The sequence below is a fragment of the Orcinus orca genome, chromosome 1 (genome assembly GCF_937001465.1).
Source record: "Orcinus orca chromosome 1, mOrcOrc1.1, whole genome shotgun sequence".
Classification (NCBI taxonomy): Eukaryota; Metazoa; Chordata; class Mammalia; order Artiodactyla; family Delphinidae; genus Orcinus; species Orcinus orca.
Genome location: NC_064559.1, coordinates 180,322,654 through 180,342,361, shown reverse-complemented (window position 1 = coordinate 180,342,361; position 19,708 = coordinate 180,322,654). Strand labels below are relative to the sequence as shown.

Sequence of the window (19,708 nt, the reverse complement as noted above, 5' to 3'; positions counted from 1 at the left end):
TTTATTTTTGGCTGCATTGGATCTTTGTTGCTGCGCGCGGGCTTTCTCTAGTTGCGGCGAGCAGGGGCTACTCTTCTTTACGGTGCATGGGCTTCTCATTGTGGTGGCTTCTCTTGTTGCAGAGCACAGGCTCTAGGCATGCGGGCTTCAGTAGTTGCGGCATGGAGGCTCAGCAGTTGTGGCTCGCGAGCTCTAGAGCACAGGCTCAGTAGTTGTGGTGCACGGGCTTAGTTGCTCCACGGCATGTGGGATCTTCCCAGACCAGGGCTCGAACTTGTGTCCCCTGCATTGGCAGGTGGATTCTTAACCACTGCGCCACCAGGGACGTCCCATTTTTTATAGATCTTTAGTTCAGTTCTCAGGACAGGCCTTTTGAATGTTGATATCTTAAAATATTACAGTTAGCTTATTCATTCACCAAGTTTGATCACCTATTATTGTATACATGCTGTTTGGGTTTTTCTGTATAGTCAGAAGATTGATAATAAGAGTGTTTAGATTTTCTCTTGGTCCCTTTCCTCTGATAATTCTACTGCTTATCAGTTACACGGACAAGAAAAAAAATGAATAAGGAGAATAGCTGTTAAATAGAAAATAGATTGCTATTTATTGTTTTCTGTTGAGGTTCCCAGTAAATGGCATCCTTTTGTAAATATAGGCAGGTGGAGGCTAAATTATTGCCTTTATTATTATTAAAAGTTGTTAGAGGACAGGGCCAAATAGTTGCAAAAGGATCCCAGAATTAGGCAGATCCCAGTCCAGATAAGGCTCCAGGAGTGAAAAATGCATGACCTTTGTAGATAGGCCCAAGCCCCAGAGGGAAAAGATGGAGTTGCATTAAATGTCCCCAATTTATTTTCCCCAACGTACTAATCAAATATATCCCTCCCACCCCAGGAGTTAACAGTACTCAATTTCTTTTCACATAGAAAAAATCAAGAAATGGGGAGAAGCACTGTTTACCTAATATCCCATGGTATCCTATATATTCAATAAAGATTAAGTTAAGTACCCACTATCTATAAACTGAATGGGTATAGGTTACCTACATATGTAAGGAATTTTTCTGAGAACCACAGCATAAGTGGTGGGCAGCCTGTTGCCTGCTTACTTCTGCAACTGGCCCTTACTAATTTCAGGTCAACAGATTTAGAAAGCCTCCTTTATAGCTCCATTGCCCTTGCAGCCCAGATATCAACATATTTGATGCTAGAAAGCAGTGACTATCATTTCATTAATTGCCTTTTTTCAATAACATAGTAATCAGAAGCATAAAAGTACAAAGTGTTTAGCCTCCCAAGTAACTCAATAAATGCTTTTTGGTTTAGTTTTTTGAATTAAAAAAAAAGTGTATAAGAATTTTATTTTTCCTGCCACAAATTCTTGAATTTTGTAACCCCGTCCCCACCAAAAAACAGTTATTACTGAAGTACGTAATAAGTGCCAATTGTTGACACTTCTGCCTGCCATGATCGTCAGGGAAATGAGCAGGTCCTCCCACCCAGGTATCAAACACCTTTCTACCTCAGGTCACCCCAGCAGCCTACCACAAAACATAGGGCTGGCAAGACCAAGCCCAGCCCCACTGATGGTTCCTGACTTGAGCCCCAGTGCCCACAAACCACCCCTGGTTCCAACGGTGATGGCAGCAGCCCACAGCCCTAAAGACCTCAGGCCCATCAACCTTGGAGACCCCCCTTCCACTGTACTAGAGTGGTTCCAACTAGAGGAAACCCAGAGCTACCATCTGGTATCTGCTAGTTTTTCCAGCTGACCTGTGCCCTACCCAGCACCCTCCTTCCCCCCTTAATTCATGACATCAAAGCACTGGCTTTTCCCCATTTTTCTTGAGACTCAGGAGGGCCAAAGCAGCAGCCTTTTGTTCTTTTTTTTCTCTCCCCTACCAAGGGTTGAAGGCAGAGATCCATCCTAATTGTTCAGAGGTACTAACTTCCTCCCCTAAATCAAGCTGAGAAGGAACCAGCCAGCTCTTACTTCTTCCTGGTGGTTTTTCTTTCCCACCCCAGTTCATTTTTTCCCTTCTACTACCTACCTCTGAAGCCATTTTATGAATTATCATGTGCCACCTGAGCCTTCAGTAAAAACAAAAACACTCTCTTCTGTTAAAAAAGAAAACAAAATTTTTAGCTGGACGTTAAATGTTACCATTTTTTACATGTTGAAGTATATATGAGGTAAACTGTCATGATGTTTGCACCTTACTTTTAAGTGGCTGAGAAAAAGAAAAGCTAGATAAAGAAATATGGCAAAACAGTTCAATTGTTGAACCTAGATGGAGGAGAGGGTATATGATTAAACATTTTTTTTGTATTAAAATGTTTAGAAAAAATAATATACAGAAGGGATCACAGTTGGGAGTGAGACATCTTAGTGTACACTTCATTGTGTCATTTTAAATATTGAAATGTATGTATGGATTTCCTTTTTAAAAATACAGTTAAGTATTGATTTTAACATAACTTAAAATGATTTTTAAAATGCAAGTCTGATCTGTGTGTTAAAAATTGATATAGTGGTTTAACTGTGGCTGTAATATGTTGAGTAAAATAGTTTTACCTCATAGAAATAATAGCTACAATTTATAGAGTGCCTGCTATGTGATGGGCACAGTATTAGTGTTTTCTATCTCCTGTAATCCATTAAACAGGCAAGAGATTACACATGCCCAAGGCCGTGTAGTTAAAACTGTGGAGGCAGGATCTGGGCCCAGATGAGGAGATATCTAAAAGTTTTTGATTGCCTAAAGTGATAACCATTGGTTGCTAAATACATGGTTTTATTAAACATCTGTAATATATAAAGCATTGTGCTTAGCGCTGTAGGGAATACAAAAGTTAACAAGGCATGGTATTTGTACACAAATTGCTGACAGTGTAATAAGGGGGATATCAGGGACAAATAATAGCAAGTAGTATTGAGCATTTACTCTGCACTGGCCCCGTGCTTCGTGTCTTACTTGCATTCCGGTATTTCATTTATGATTCTTTCATCTCTTTGGGGTAGATATTACTAACCTTTTCATAGATGAAGAAACTTGAGGCTCAGACAGGTCTACTAATTTCCAAGGGCTTCACAGCTAGTATATGTGAGAGTCATGATTCAGCCTCAGTTTTGTGATTCCACAACCGGAGATCTTAACCTTCATACACTCTAATCATTTACTACTGTACTTAAAGAGAAAACTAAGTGTGGCAAAAGAAGTAAAATGCTGTGGGAATTTAGAAGGGAGTGGCTTGTATAGATAACGTGCCTGTTTTCAGGTGTGAGATTTGTGAAAATGCATACAAGTTGGTAGAGCAGATAAATAGAGCATAATCTGATATTAGGCAGTTTAGGATGTAGGGGACAGATGTGGCAGGAAATAATATGGAGGAACTAGGTTGGAGAGAATTTTAAAAAGAATTGCTAGGACACAGTAACTAAGTTGATTTCCTTAGGAAAGGAGTTGGCAAGGAAGGATAATGCCAAAATTTCATTTCTTTATGATTGAGAGAATACCATTACTGAAAATAGAAGTAAGGAACAAGGAGCTATTTGAGATATGATTGTGAGTTCATTTTGTGGGATTTAGTGCTTGTGGGACTAAAATAGAGAAAAGTCCAAATGCAAATGATCTATTTTCTGTCCATGCCTTTTGACCTTGACTGTGTATTAGAGTATCTATGGAATTTAAAACCAAAACACACACACACACCCCCAAGGTCCAGGCACTACCTGCTAAATCAAAATCTCCAGGGTTGGAGCTCTGGAATACAGACCTTTTTGAAGTGCCACAGGAAACAGGCACCTTCCACCTATAAGTGCTGGGAGTGTAAATTGGTACAATCTCTGGAGATTAATTTGGCAGTAATTTCACTTCTAGGAATTTTTGCTATAGATACAGTCGTGCATGTGTGAAATGGCCTTTGTACAGGACTGTAGATTGTAGCATTATTGACAGTTGTCAAAGATTGGAAACAACTTGCAAGTGTATCAGGAGGGGATTGGTTAAATTAATTATATCCCTACAGTGGAACAATGCTTATTTGTTAAAAGTATTGAGGTAGCTCTCAATGTACAGTGATGTGATAGAATGACCTGTATGATATAGTAAGTGGGAAAAGAAATACGTCTTCTGTACTAAGAATGTTTCTGGAAGGATAAACAAAAAATTGGAAATGATTATTGTTTCTTGGGGAGAGAGACTAGGGGACTGGAGTCAGAGTAGGAGGGAGACAACTTTTAACTGTATACCTTTTGGTGTGCCTTTTGAATTTTGTGTCGTTTGCATATATGGTGTTACCCATTTTTTTACAAAAGAGAATTTTTAAATCTCTACAGTTGATTCTGATGTGTAGTTAAGATTGGGCCAGTGGTCTCTCCCTCCCCTCCCCACCGTCCTGGTGGTTTATCATTAATATTAATGATTTCTATTCCACATGTGGCCTGTAGACCTAGTAGCATGGCTATTACCTGAGAGGCTTATTAGAAAAGCACAGTCTCAGGTCCCATCCCAGACCTACTGAATTAGCATCTGCATTCTACTACAATTCCCCTGGTGATTCAGAAGGCACTTTTGAGTTTAAGGAACACCGTTTTAGGTGAACCACCTAAAGCAGTTTGTTTGCTTGCCACTCATCTTGACATGTATATTCCCACCTCTGTTCTTTAAATAATACTGTGTAACGATGCCACACACTTGTTAAGTATTTACTATTTGTAAATCGAGGGCTTGTCCAGAACACTGTACAAATCTGTGTTCAGGTGCTTAATATTGAGTACTGCTCAGAGCAGCATTTTCCAAAGTGTGTACTGAACCAGGAACGTAGATTTTACGTTGTGCTAATGATATGTGTAAAAGGGTTCTCTGGTCAAATCAGTTTGGGAAACCTTGGGTTAAATAAAAGTGAACAGTTTTCTTCATTGCAGGACTGTTCAGAGATTTGACCAAGGAATCCTTTTTTTTTCTAGGACTATCTCTCAGGTCTTTTGGTCGGTGGAACACACTTTGAGAAATGCCTGGTTTAGAGGAAAGACCACCACTGGCTTTGGAATCCTTGGCAAGTTACCTAATTTCTCTGAGTATTAATTTTCCTAACCTTAAACTGGGGATAACAATACTTGCCTTGGTGGTGGTGTGAAGAATAAATGACAGGTATATAAAAACAGTCAGCTTAAAGCTTGGTACCTCATAAGTGTACAAGTGGTAGTTGTTAATATTACACAGGATACTTGCCTTTTTGCCTTATACTTAAGTTTATAGTTCATTTCATTGTTCCTTACTATCCTTATAAGAAAGTGAGGGAGGAGAAGGTGAAAGAATGAATTTTGATGAAATGTTAGTAGTAACTTTTTTAAAAGGTATGGTGTTCAAAATAAAACTACTAAGTAATGTGGGAATAATTAGCAACATTAATTTTGCTCTTTGCTCTGTTAGATGAGTACTGAGATCAGAATAAACTTCCAGTTATATCAGCTGACTTTTTGTCCACTAAAAATAAGCAACAACAGAAGATATCAAACTTTCATCTTTACAACCTTGACATGTAATGTGGTATGTTATCAAACTGTTTTATTTTTCCTTTTTTCTAGTCAATAAATTGATTGCACAAGAAGGACCTTTCTTTCTGCAAATGCGAATAAAACATTTGTTGAAATCTAACTGCATCCCCCAGGCTACTGCTTTATCAAAACTATGTGCAGAATCTAAAGAAATTTCAAATGTGTCATCTTTTCAGCAAGCCTATATGACGTGCTTATGTTCCATTCTTCCTAATGAAGATGCTATTAAGGAGGTAAGTAAAGCAAATAACTGCTGTTGTCATTCACACTAACTATGAATTTAATAGATTTTAATAATTGTTGTATGCCAGGCTGAAATTCCCAAGACTCATTTTCTTTCAGGCTATGAAAAGTACCATTTTAATTGTATATTTAACTGTTCAACAGATTGGATATAAAGTTATGTCTTGTAGGTGGATTTGAAAAGTAGATAATTAAAGAATATGCAGATGAATGTTTATATATTTGGGTGATGGTTTGCTTTGAAATCTTTAAATATGAAAGTTGCTTTTTCTTCTTAAACTAATGATTTCTCTCTGGGAAATGTGGAAATTATTAATACTGGTGTCAAGAGATAAACTAAAGAGAATGGCAGTTAACTTTATTTAAGTTAGTTTATATATTTAACTCTAAGCAGAAAGGTGTAGGACTTTAGAAGCCATGAATACATTTTGAACAATGATTAAGCAGACAAACAGGTTTTTTTTTTTTAACCTGAATCATTGTTTTCCTTAGAAAAGTTGGAATTAGTTTTCTCTAAGAGTTTTTGATAAATTATACAGAGAAAATGAGGAATTCCAAGGCTATATTCCATCATCTACCTTTAATTCTCTTACCTGCCATTCAGGTCTTACATATAGATTCTCATTTTACCTTTACACTGAACTTTCTTATTAAATGTGGGAATCCCAAGGATCTGGTTCTATGCTATAGTAATTCTTAACCTTTTATGACAATTTCAGCTGTAAATATCTTACTCTCCAAATGAAACTCTCCACCTTTCCACTTCACTCCCTTTAATATTCAGACTCCACCAGGACCAACAGTCTATCAGTCTGATCAGCTTTTCACTCTCCTTACTCTGCTTTTCCATAGTCAATCATTATTAGCACTCCTTTGCATACACCCTCAATTCCTCTGCTGGTCTCTCCCTTAATTGTACTTCTTTGACTAACCTGTATCCTCATTATCCCTTCATCTCCACCTGTTTTGTATCTTTACCTGCACCAGTGGGGCCAAACTTAGGTGGAGAATAACCTGGCAACTGATTTTACTTTAATTCAGTCACACTGTATTTCTTGAGTTCATTCACTCTCCTACTCCCTTAGATTACTATTTCATGCTTTTTCCTTTTTCTTTAAACCTATACTACAATACCTTCTGTCCCATCTCTGTCTCCACTGATGAACTTTCTTCCTATTTCTCTGAGGAAACTGGGACAGTTGGAAGAGAATTTCCATGACATCTATTCACCTACCTGCATTTATGCATTTACACCTTCTCTTCTGTTACTAAGGATAAACTATATCTGTTTTCCCCTGCTAAGGCCAACAATCCCCTTGACTTCAGTATCAGATCCCGTCTGCGCTTGCCCCCTCAAGTATAGTGCTGCAGCAGTTTTCCCTTTCTCTACTGCATTTATCAATTTCCCCCTCTGCTGTCACTATCTCATCAGCATTTATGCTGTTATTTCTTCCATTTTTAAAAGAGAAAGACTTCTTCTTCCAGCTACCACCCCATTTCTCTCCTGCCCTTTCAGTGTAATTTCTTGAACCATCGTCTGAATTTACTGTTTAACATTTTTCTCCTTGAACATATTCTAATATGGCATTGACTTGTGCCAGTCCACCACATCACTAAATCCACCTGCAAAAGTAGTTCTAAGAGGGAGGTTTATAACATCCTCAGGAAACAAGAAAAATCTCAAATAAACAACCTAACCTTACACCTAAAGGAACTAAAACAAAACCCAACAAAACCCAAAGTTAGTAGTAGGGAAGAAATTGTAAAGAATCAGAGGAGAAATAAATGAGGGACTTCCCTGGTGACATAGTAGTTAAGAATCTGCCTTCCAATGCAGGGGATGCAGGTTTGATCCCTGGTCAGGGATCTAGATCCCACATGCATGCCGCAACTAAGAGTTCATGTGCTGCAGCTAAGAAGCCCACGAGCTGAAACTGAGGAGCCCACCTGCAGCAACTAAGACCCGGCACAACCAAAATAAAAATAAATAAATAAATGAAATGGAGATTAAAAAAACAATAGAAAAGATCAGTGAAACTTTCAATGAGCTGGTTCTTTGGGGAAAAAAAACAAAATTGATAACTTGTAGCTAGACTCATCAAGAAAAAAAGAAGGCCCAAATCAGTAAATTCAGATATGGAAAAGAAGTCACAACTGACACCAGAGAAATACAAAAGATCATAAAAAATTACTACAGACAGCTATATGCCAATAAAATGGACAACCTGGAAAAAATGGACAAATTCCTAGAAATTTACCATCTCCCAAGACTGAACCAGGAAGAAATAGAAAACATGAACAGACTAATTACCAGTAATGAAATTGAATCAGTAATTTAAAAAACTCCTAACAAACAAAAGTCCAGGACCAGATGGCTTCACAGTTGAATTTACCAAACATTTAGAGAAGAGTTAACACCTATCCTTCTCAAACTGTTCCAAAAACTTGTAGAGGAAAGAATACTTCAAACTCATTACATGAGGCCAGCATCACCCTGATACTAAAATCAGATAAAGACAGCACAAAAAAAGAAAATTACAGGCTAATACCACTGATGAACATACATGTAAAAATTCCCAACAAAACATTAGCAAACTGAATTCAACAATACATTAAAAGTATCATGCACCATGATCAAGTGGGATTTATCCCAGGGATGCACGTATGGTTCAGTATTCACAAATCAATCAGTGTGACACACCACATTAAATTGAAGAATAAAAATTATATGTTTATCTTAATAGATGCAGAAAAGGCTTTTGGCAGAATGCAACATCCATGTATGATAAAAACTCTAAAAAAGTGTGTATAGAGGGAACATACCTCAACATAACAAGGGCCATATCTGACAAGCCCACAGCTAACATCATACTCAGTGGTGGAAAGCTGAAAGCATTTCCTCTAAGATCACGAATGAGACAAGGATGTTCACTCTCACCACTTTTATTCAACATAGTATTGGAAGTCCTAGCCAAGGCAGTCAGACAAGAAAAAGAAATAAAAAGAATCCAAATTGGAAAGGAAGTAGCAAAACTGTCACTGTTTGCTGATGACATGATATTATATGTAGAAAATCCTAAAGACACCACCAAAAAACTAGAAGAGCTCATCAATGAGTTTGGTAAAGTTGCAGGATACAAAATCTGTTGCACGTCTCTACACTAACGTGAAGTATCAGAGAAATTAAGAAAACAATCCCATTTACAATTGCATCAAAAAGAGTAAAGTACCTAGGAATAAATCTAACTATGGAAGAAAATACCTGTACTCAAAAACTGTAAGATACCAGTGAAAGAAATTGAAGATGACACAAACAGGTGGAACGATATACTGTGTTCATGGATTGGAAGAATTAATATTGTTAAAATGACCATACCCAAGGCAATCTACAGATAAAGTGCAAACCCTATCAAATGCCAGTGGCACTTTTCATAGGACTAGAACAAAGAATTCTAACATTTGTATGGAAATATGAAAGATCCCGAGTAGCCAAACCAATCTTGAGAAAGAAGAACAAAGCTGGAGGTATCATGTTCCCTGACTTCAGACTATACTACAAAGCCACAGTAATCGAAACAGTGTGGTACTGGCACAAAAAAAGACACCTAAATCAATGGAGCAGAATAGAGAGCCCAGAAATTAACCCACACATATATGGTCAATTAATCTATGACAAAGGAGGCAAAAATATACAGTGGGGAAAAGGCAGCCTCTTCAGTAAATGATGTTGTGGCGCATGGGCTTAGTTGCTCCATGGCATGTGGGATCTTCCCAGACCAGGACTCGAACCCATGTCCCCTGCATTGGCAGTGGATTCTTAACCACTGCACCACCAGGGAAGCCCCATCAGGGAACTTTGAATTGAAACTACAATGAGGTATAACCTCACACCTGTCAGAATGGCTGTTATCAAAAAGACAACAAATAACAAGTGTTGGCGAGGATGTGGAGAAAAGGGAATGGTGGTGGGAATGTAAATTGGCACAGCCACTATGGAGTCAGTGTGGAGGTTCCTCAAAAAAACTAAAAATAGAACTACCTTACGATCCAGCAGTTCTACTCCTGGGTATTTATCTGAAGAAAACCAAAACACTTATTAGAAAAGATATATGCACCTCTATGTTCATAGCAGCATTATTTACAGTAGCCAGGATGTGAAGCAGCCTAAGTTGATGAATGGATAAAGAAGATGTGATATATATATATATATATATATATATCTCACATTGTGTGTGTATACATATATGCAATGGAATGTTACTCAGCCATAAAAAGGAATGAAATCTTGCCTTTTGCACCATGGATGGACCTAGAGGGTATTATGCTAAGTGAAATAAATCAGACAGAGAAAGACAAATACTGTATGATTTCATTTATATGTGAAGTCTAAATAAACAAAACAAGTGAACAAACTTAAAATAGAAACAGAGTTCTAGATGCAGAGAACAAACAGGTGTTTGCCAGAGGAGAGTGGGCAGGGAGGAGGAAAGAAATAGATGGGTGAGATTAAGAGGTACAAACTTCCAGTTGCAAAATATATGAGTCATGTGTATGAAATATATAGTATGGGGAATATAGTCAATAACCATGTAATATCTTTGTATAGTGACATAGCATAACTAGACTTATTGTGGTGATCAGTTTGAAATGTATAGAAGCATTGAATCACTGTGTTGTGAAACAGGAACTAACATACTGTTGTAGGTCAATTATACTTCAAAAGCAAACAATGTCATAGAAAAAGAGATCAGATTTGTGGTTACCAGAGGTGAGGAGTGGAGTGAAGGGGAGTTGGGTGAAAGCAGTCAGAAAGTACAAACTTCTAGTTAATAAGTAAGTACCGGGATTGTAATGTACAACATGATAAATATAGTTAACACTGCTCTGTGTTACATATGAAAGTTGTTAAAAGAGTCAAGCCTAAGAGTTCCCATCACAAGAAAAAAGTTTTTTTTCTGTCTCTTTAATTTTGTGTCTGTACTAGATGATGGATGCTCACTAAACTTATTGTGATAATGGCCTCAAGATGTATGTAAGTCAAATCATTATGCTGTACACCTTAAACTTATACTGTGCTGTATGTCAATATTATCTCAATACAACTGGAAGAAAAAAATCCAATGATGACTTCCCAGTTTTCACCTTACTCCATCTGACTTATTAACTCTGTCTTTTAAACTTTTAACAGATTTTTCCACTTGTCTTCTAGGGTACTATACTCTGTTGGTTTTCTATCTACCTGGCTGATTGATCTTTCTCATTTCTACTTGCTCTTCCTCCTCCTCCCTCTGATGATTGAATGTTATATTACTCTAGGACTCTTTTTGTGTCCTCTCTTTTCTATTTACACGTATTCCCTTGGTGATCTCATTTAGGCTCACGGTCTTAAATGCCAATTATGGCCTGAATCCCAGATGTTTTATCTCCAGCTCAGTCCTCTCCTCTGAGCTCCAGACTCATATATTCAACTGCCTAATCACCATCTCGACTTGCATGGCTAATGGCATCTTAAACTTAACATGTCCATAACTAAGCTCCTGATATTCCTGGTATTAGGGCTTTGTTTTGTTTTTATGAGCTTTCCTCTAAATGAAGTCAATTGTAAAACAACTATACTCCAATAAAAATTAATTTTAAAAAAAGACAATAGTTAAGAAATAAAAATATAAGAATAAATATAAATGAAGTCAATTGCCTTCCAACTATATTCTCATTGTTGGAGGGGGAGGAGGTGGGTAGAGAATAACCAGCTACCACTTTTTTGAGCTTTTACCATGTATTAGGCACTATGCTAAATGCTATGTATACACTGTCACATTTAATTCTCACAACTCTTAGGTAGCTCCATTTTGGTAAGGAAGTGAGGCTCAGATTAAGTAATATGTTCATGGTTATAAAACTTAAAGTAGATAAGCTGAGATTCAAACCTGAGTTTGGTGTACTACCACTAATATTATATTAAAGATATAGGATGATAAATACTATTCTAGGTGGTGTATACCTAAGTGTCTGTATGTCATATGCTGTCTTAGGCATTGGAGATACAAAGATGAATCTAGAAGCCTTTGAACTGGTGTACTTGCTTTCACTCTTGCCTTCTACATTTTATTTTTCCCCAAAGTAGCCAGAATAATCTCTAAAACGTAAATCAGGCCATGTCACTTCCTTGATCAGAACCACTCAATAGCTTTCTGTCTTGCTCAGAATAAATCCAGAAGTCTTTATATTCTGTGTGCCGTGGCCCCTGGCTACTTGTCTAACCATCTCTGACTATATCGCTTTTTTTTTTTTTTTTGGCGGTATGCGGGCCTCTCACTGTTGTGGCCTCTCCCATTGCAGAGCACAGGCTCCGGACGCGCAGGCTCAGCGGCCATGGCTCATGGGCCCAGCCGCTCCACGGCATGTGGGATCTTCCTGGACCGGGGCACGAACCCGTGTCCCCTGCATCAGCAGGCAGACTCTCAGCCACTGCACCACCGGGGAAGCCCTCTGACTATATCTTGTACAGCTTAATGCTCACTCCTCTCCAGCCCTCTTGTCTCTACTGTTTTTTGAACAAGCCAAACATATTCCTACCTTAGAGTTTTGCGTTAGATCACTCCCTGGAATGCCCTGCCACAAGATAGTTTGGATAGCTCATTCCCTTACATCATTCACAACTCTCCTTAATATTGCCATATCAGAGAGTCCTTCCTCACTGTCCCACCTAAAATAATACCCTATCTCCCCCTACTCAGTCTTGTTTTTCTTTAATAAATATCTCCTGTCAATTATTATAAATATATACAAATCCATCTAAAATGGCCCCCATCACTCTCTGCCCCCTTACCTACCTGTTTTTATTTATAGTACATACCACTATTTCTGGACATAATATTTGCTTATTCTCTGTTTCCCCCCACCAGATTGAAAACATTGTAAGGACAGGGACATAAGTTTGTCCATTGCTGTATCTCTACATCCTAGACAAATACGTAGCCACATAGTAGGGACTAAATATAAGCCTGTAAATTTATTTGTTTGCAATATTGGGAAGGGTAAGGAGATGGGAGACTGCTTACCTCTAATAACAGCTGCAATATCATGTGTTTGGGAAGCTTAACCAGAATAAGATGGAGTAATGGTTATTCTCAGCACCTGATATATGCCAAAAGAATTCAGAAGAAGCAAAAATGCTAGACCTTGGATTTGATTCCTCTCTCTCTCAACCTTTGTTTATTCAAAACCTATTTTGTTTTTAGCATTGTATTAAGCATTGGCAAATACATAAGAGTGTACATGGTCTAGTTTGGTTGCCAGAAACAGTAATAGGAAGATAAGTACTAAGCCATACGATAGTGCCTCTGAATTCTGTAGAAGTGTAGAGGTAGAGAATATCTTTGTGGACTGGCGTATAAGGCTTTATAAAAATTGATCCTTGAGTTGGACCTTGAAATAATGGTGGGGTTTGGGTGGGTAGAAAGAATGGTTTGGGGATAACTGACTGTGGTAGTAAAGGCACAGAAATGAATATGCACTTTGTAGGGAACCACTAGGGAACACGTTGCCTGGGGCAGAGAGTGGATGTTTAGGTCTTGTGAGAAATAAGACCTGTTGCATAGGGAAAAGTAAGGCCTTGGAAACTCTACTGCATTTGAACTTAGATTCAATGCAGTAGAAATTAGGAAGGTTTTGAAGATAGGAAGTGAAATGACTGAAACAGTGTTTTAGGAAGCATAGACAGAAAGAGTATATATTAGATTTAGGAGAAGAGATTGGAGTTAGCAAGAGGAGAAAGGATGGGACTTGCTGACAGGACAAAAATAAGGGATAATGTGCAGAGATCCCTTTAAGAGACTCATAAGACCTGGGAGACTGGAAGAATGGGGTTGCTCTGCTACTGACAAGAATGGCAAAGAAGAAGGGGGTATGGGAGAACAGGGAGGATATGGGATGCTTTGTACAGGATCTTTCCTGGTTTATTAATAACAAATCAAGAAAACAGGATTTCTTCCTGAAGTTATAGAATTAATTCCTTTCAACAGATTTGTGGAGAATGCAAGGAACTGGGTTATTGGAAATGTGATCTGATTTACTGTGGTCTGTGGATCAAATCCACCCAGCTACTTGTTTTTGTAAATAAAGTTCTACTGGAACACAGTCACGCCTATTTGTTTATTGTTTATGACTGGTCTTGCTCTACTGTGGCGGAGCTGAATAGCTGTAACCAAGACCATCTGGCCCGCAAAGTTGAAAATATTTTCTGTCTGGGTGTTTACAAAAAATGTTTGCTGACCTTTGCTATGCAAGATTCAGATTTCCTAGTGTATTAAAACCATTAAATATCATTTAGTCTAACCTTCCATGATTTACCAATGGTGAGACTGAGGCCAAGAGGTAATGTTTCCAAGGCCCTACCTTCATTAAGCTAATTATTAAGTCCAAGCCCATGCTAGAACACAGATCTCCTGGCTCCCTGGCCAGCTCTCTTTACACTGTACAGCTTACTTCTAGTTGGTAAACACTGATGAGTCATGTTCTAACAGGAAACATTTTGGTGGTATTTTCATTCCATTCATAGTTATACATTTATGTATAGGTGCAACTTAAAATATTTTTATAATGATTGGGATTCATTTGTTAAATATGTCAATGTGACAACATTGGGCACACATCATAAAATTATTTTAAAAGGAACACCGGTAACATCATAATTAGTCTCTTATCCAGCGATGCTTTCTTTTGCAAGTGAGAGCAGAATTAAAGAAATCTTTAAAAATTTGCTTTGGGAAAGGACCAGTGAATCACTAGATGTTCGTTAATTGGAGTTTAAAATCAGCACATGTTCTAAGGCAGCAAAGTTATACACAACATTTGCCATCTACTTCAGCTGAGTTCAGGAGAAGAGTCAAATTAACTTGAGTAACAACTGGGAATAAAAGTACTTATATTTTGGCACCTGTGGGTATCACAATAATGGGTGTGTGTAATAGGAAACCTCTGCTGGGGAAGATTTAGCCAAACACGTACAATTAAGATTAATTGATGGGGTCAGCTTGAAAGCCAGAATTCAGAACCCCAAATTTAGAACTCCATGGAATCCTCAAGTTCTAGGTTGTAAATACCTTATTTAGAATTGGATGAGATGACACTGTTATTCACTTTACATATGAAAGGATTTTTAAAAAAATATTTATTTATTCATTCATTTGGCTGCACCAGGTCTTAGCCGTGGCACAGGCGATCTTTGTTGCCGCGCGAGGGATCTTTATTGTGGTGTGTGGGATCCCCAGCTGCAGTGTGCCAGCTCCTAGTTGTGGCATGCGGGATCTAGTTCCCTGACCAGGGATCGATCCCGGGCCCCCTGCATTGGGAGTGTGGAGTCTTTAACCACTGACCGCCAGGGAAGTCCCTACATATGAAAGGATTTTAAGGAAAGTTACAGACTTGGCCATGGCCTAGTGTCGCAAGTGGATGTTTCCTATGTGTATATTTTTTATTACTGAAAGAGGAAATCTTTGCAAAGGTCAAGTTTCCCACATATAGTATAAAGGATAATGATGTTTTAGACATGAAGCACTTCTCTTATTATGAAGAGCAAGAAATCTGTCTGCAGAGTTCTTGGCACAGATAAAGAAGTGGTTCATTTCAGCCTTGATCCCTGAATGAACTGCATCTTCAGTGTTTGATGTGGTTACAAGGCTTGCTTCTTCTCTTGATGAGGAAAGGAAAAGACAAACAGGACCCGATTTACTCACCAGTCTAACACTGTTGGGAATTGACACAGTCACTAGGTATATAAATGATAAACAGAGCAAAGACACTTAAACAGGACCCATTAGGAATCCAGTTTGGGAGTAGAAGAAACAGTAAACAACAGCATAGAGATTCCAGGTGTACCTTTTTTTTACATTTTTATTTATGTATTTATTTTTGGCTGTGTCGGGTCTTCGTTGCTACGCGCGGGCTTCCTCTAGTTGCGGCGAAAGGGGGCTACTACTGTTTATTGCAGTGCACGGGCTTCTCATTGCAGTGGCTTCTTTTGTTGCAGAGCAAGGGCTCTAGGCCTGCAGGCTTCAGTAGTTGTGGTGCACAGGCTTAGTTGCTCCGCAGCATGCGGGATCTTACCAGACCAGAGCTCAAACCCGTGTCCCCTGCATTGGCAGGCGGATTCTTAATCAATGCACCACCAGGGAAGTCCCCAGATGTACCTTAAATAAGAACATTAAGATGGATCCTGAACAAGGAATAATAAAGTGTATAATTAAAATTAAAATCGATAATATTACTTTATGTATCCTTATGGTCATATGGTGAATGAGATGTACTTTCAGAAAATACACTAAAGGTAGAAGCCTTTATGAAGAAGTGGAAGATTTGCCTATTTAAATATTTTATCTCCGAAAGCAGAGTTCTTTTAAAAAGCTTTGAAGAGACATCTTCCTAAAACTTAGTATATATTTGGATCTCATCTCTGCTGTTACTTTCATGGGTTATGTGTGGGTGTTTTGGTTGATATATGATTATATTGGAGGGGTCATCATGGAGAGTTAGTCAGACACAGTCATTTTCAAGAATTCAGTAGGACAATTCAGGCTTCTCTCAGATACTCAGAGTCATAGGATTTAACTAGAAGCATCAGTGACCATTTATATCTTTAGGAAACATACAAGTGACCGCTCAATATCATAGTGTTGGTCTGTGGTATTGCTGCAGTTTAAAAGAAACTTGGTTTTTAGAAGCACAACCTTTTTTCCAGGTGATGTCTATGAACCTAACAGGGATGATTCTCTCCAAAGTAGACCCAGGGTTACATGAAATGGAGGCTTGCTAACTGACTCCACCCTTTCTCCTACTCAGGGATGCAAGTGAGAGAAATCTTATTATGTGGATAACTTCCACTTTGATTCCTTTTTGAAAAAACCATTTACCAGCTTGTTTTTTAAAATCCATTATTAGGAACAAATTATTTGCATTATACCCCGGAACTGATCAGGAAAATAATAGATTGAAAACCATAGTTCTAGAGAAAGATAAATGTTAAAATATTCCAGTAATGGCACTGGCCAGAATACTAGTTTACCTTGGTTAGCCTAAGCATGAAGATAACTTAAGAAGACAAATAAGCCATCTCTACCCACCTTCTCTTATGCCAGTTGGCTACCTGTCATACCATTGCTGTTTAATTCGCTGATTATTGTGAAAGCCTTCTAACTGCATCTGTTCTTGTCCCCAAAATTCATTCTCTGCAATAGCTGAGGTGATCTTTTTTCTTTTTTAAATGAAATTAGGCATTTTATTTTGAGATAATATTAGATTCGGATGTTATTGTAAGAAATAATACAGTCATGCCTTCCAGTCATTTAATATATATTCACTGGAGACTGTGTTAGGCACTGGGAATACAGAGGTGAAAAGACACAAAGGAGAGCAACAGCAGACAGTATTCACACAATGTGAGGCTTGGGGAAAGGCCTGTGCTGGAAATTGAGTTCCAAGTTATCAGCATTTGAAACCAGAGAGTGGAGGGCATTAACTTTGTAGAACTCTGGAAATTAACTAAAGGCTTACCATAATCCTGGAAGTTTTATTCAAGAAAAACGCATGAATCTCAGAACAGTGAGCTTGGTGGCATTTTAACTTGCTCTACTTCTCATTTCCCTCTCCCTAGCTTCACAGTAACCTTGAAAACCAGCAGCCTAGCAGCCACCCGAGGAAGCAGAATGGTTTTGGAACTCTGCAAAAGCCCATCCCCACAGAATTGTCACTATTTGACCTACTTGGCAACTTTCTGAAAAGCTGTGTTCTCAGGATTTGTCTTTATTTGACTCAGAGCTCACTCTACCAAAAGTTCTGTCCCGGGGCATTTATCAAAAATAATGATTGGTAATTGTTTAACATGACAGTTGTCTGAGGAGGAATTACCAGTTGGGCTTAACAAGACTGACAAAAAAAATTGAAAAACTGGGATATAAGATGTCCATAGAGGACTTAGAAAACCTCTGATATATTCCTAGTACTCTGGCAGGTAACACAAATGTATAGTGCTGTATGTCTGTCAAGGAATGACCCGAGAAGGCTCTAATCCCTCACCTCTTGGTTACCTTGAGGCTTCACACAAGTAGGAAATGAAGGGCAGGTTAGAGCTTTAAACTGCCTTCTGAAATATTGAAAGGATTCCCCAACACACACACACAGCTGCTTGGCAAAAGCAGAGAGACTTGCTTGTTCAAGGCATTTAAGCAACATATTCAACATCTTGAATTAAGCTAACCAAGCAGACTGTAGTGGCCACACATGACAAAGAATACAGGCTTTACAGAATTATTCCAAAAAAGTCACTAAACAAACAGTAACAATAATAAACCCCAAAGAGGTGAAAGATTCTGATTTCCAGAGTTGCCACAATATATTATTTAAAATATCCACTTATCATTATAAAGAAATATGGTAGTCCATACACAGGGAAAAAGGCAGCCAACAGAAACTTAGGATGCCCAGGTGCTGGACTTGCTAGAAAAGGAACTTTAAATCAGTTGTTGCAAATACACTCAATTTGTGGTAGTTATGTTCTATATAGTCACTGCAAACACTGCATTAGCTTATATTGAATCCATTCCTCCTAGGGGAAATACAAGGTTAGGTTCCTGCAAGCCTCTCGTCACATATGATCAATACATAACCTTGTTTTATGTGTGCTTCCATTTAAAGATACCTTATTTAATTTATATTATTGATTTATTAACATTGAACTCATAGCCAACAGCAGTGTAACTCATGCCTGCATGAAACTTTTGCTGTACGCAGACCTCTCACCGTTGTGGCCTCTCCCGTTGCGGAGCACAGGCTCCAGATGCGCGGGCTCAGCGGCCATGGCTCACAGGCCCAGCTGCTCCGCGGCATGTGGGATCTTCCCAGACCGGGGCACAAACCCGTGTCCCCTGCATCAGCAGGTGGACTCCCAATCACTGTGCCACCAGGGAAGCCCCCTGAAACTTATTTAACACATGTATTTTCTCCATAAGGCACATCACAGTCTCTTGCACTTAGGAAATTAGGCAGCACTTTGGCACTACAACTAGGGGCTATTCTAAACAGTGAAATCACCAGTGAAAAATACAAAAACATTAAAGAGTGGCACTAAATAGAACATGAAAAAGATACTTGTTACAGTATGAGAACTGAAACAAAAAGGCAGAGCAACACCTTGTTTGACCTTAGCTGGGAACATGCTCAAGAGAGGATTCAAATTTTTTGCCATTATATGCATGTTCGTGAATGACTGTGATAGCACTGTGAGTATTGAACTTGGGGGTTAAAAATAAATTTCATCAAGTAGGCTAATTTATAAGTACAGAATCTGCAAATAATGAAGATTAACTGTATATTCAAAGAACTAAAGCAACTAAAGAAAAGTATGAGAAAAATGTCTCAAGACGTAGACAATAGCAGTAAAGAAATAGAAAAAAAGAACCAAATAGAGACTGCGGAGTGAAAAAGTACAATAATTGAAATTAATTCACTGAAGAGGCTCAACGTCAGATTTGAATTAGCAGAAGAAGGAATTAGCAAACTTAAGAGAAAGAAGTCAATCGAGATTACTCAGTCTGAGGAACAGAAGAGCCCCAAAATACATGAGCTGGCAGCGTTGAAGGGGGAAATAGACAATTCAAATATAGTAGTTGGAGACTTTAATACCCCACTTTCAGTAGTGGATAAACCAACTAGACAACAAGGAAATGGAAGGCTTGAGCAGTACTATAAACCAACTAGACCTAGCAGACATTTATAGAATATCCAAGAGCAGCAGAATATACATTCTTCTCAAATGCACGTGGATCATTCTCCAGCATAGACATATGTTAGGCCATAAAACAAACTTTGATAAATTTAAAAGGATTGAAATCATACAAAGTATGTTTTT

General features: G+C 38.4%; 1 protein-coding gene across 2 annotated transcripts in view; it reads left to right on the top strand.

The window, feature by feature from the left end:
* RLF (RLF zinc finger) overlaps positions 1-19,708 on the top strand; it is an 83,397-nt gene that overhangs the window by 37,754 nt on the left and 25,935 nt on the right. The window contains exons 2-3 of one of the 2 annotated variants that reach the window (XM_049697940.1): positions 4,972-5,060; positions 5,593-5,795. In XM_049697940.1, the coding sequence (XP_049553897.1) occupies positions 5,634-5,795 (162 nt within the window). In that variant the 5' untranslated portion in view covers positions 4,972-5,060; positions 5,593-5,633. The remainder of the gene's footprint in view (positions 1-4,971; positions 5,061-5,592; positions 5,796-19,708) is intronic. The other variant, XM_004266397.4, reaches the window with a different exon arrangement.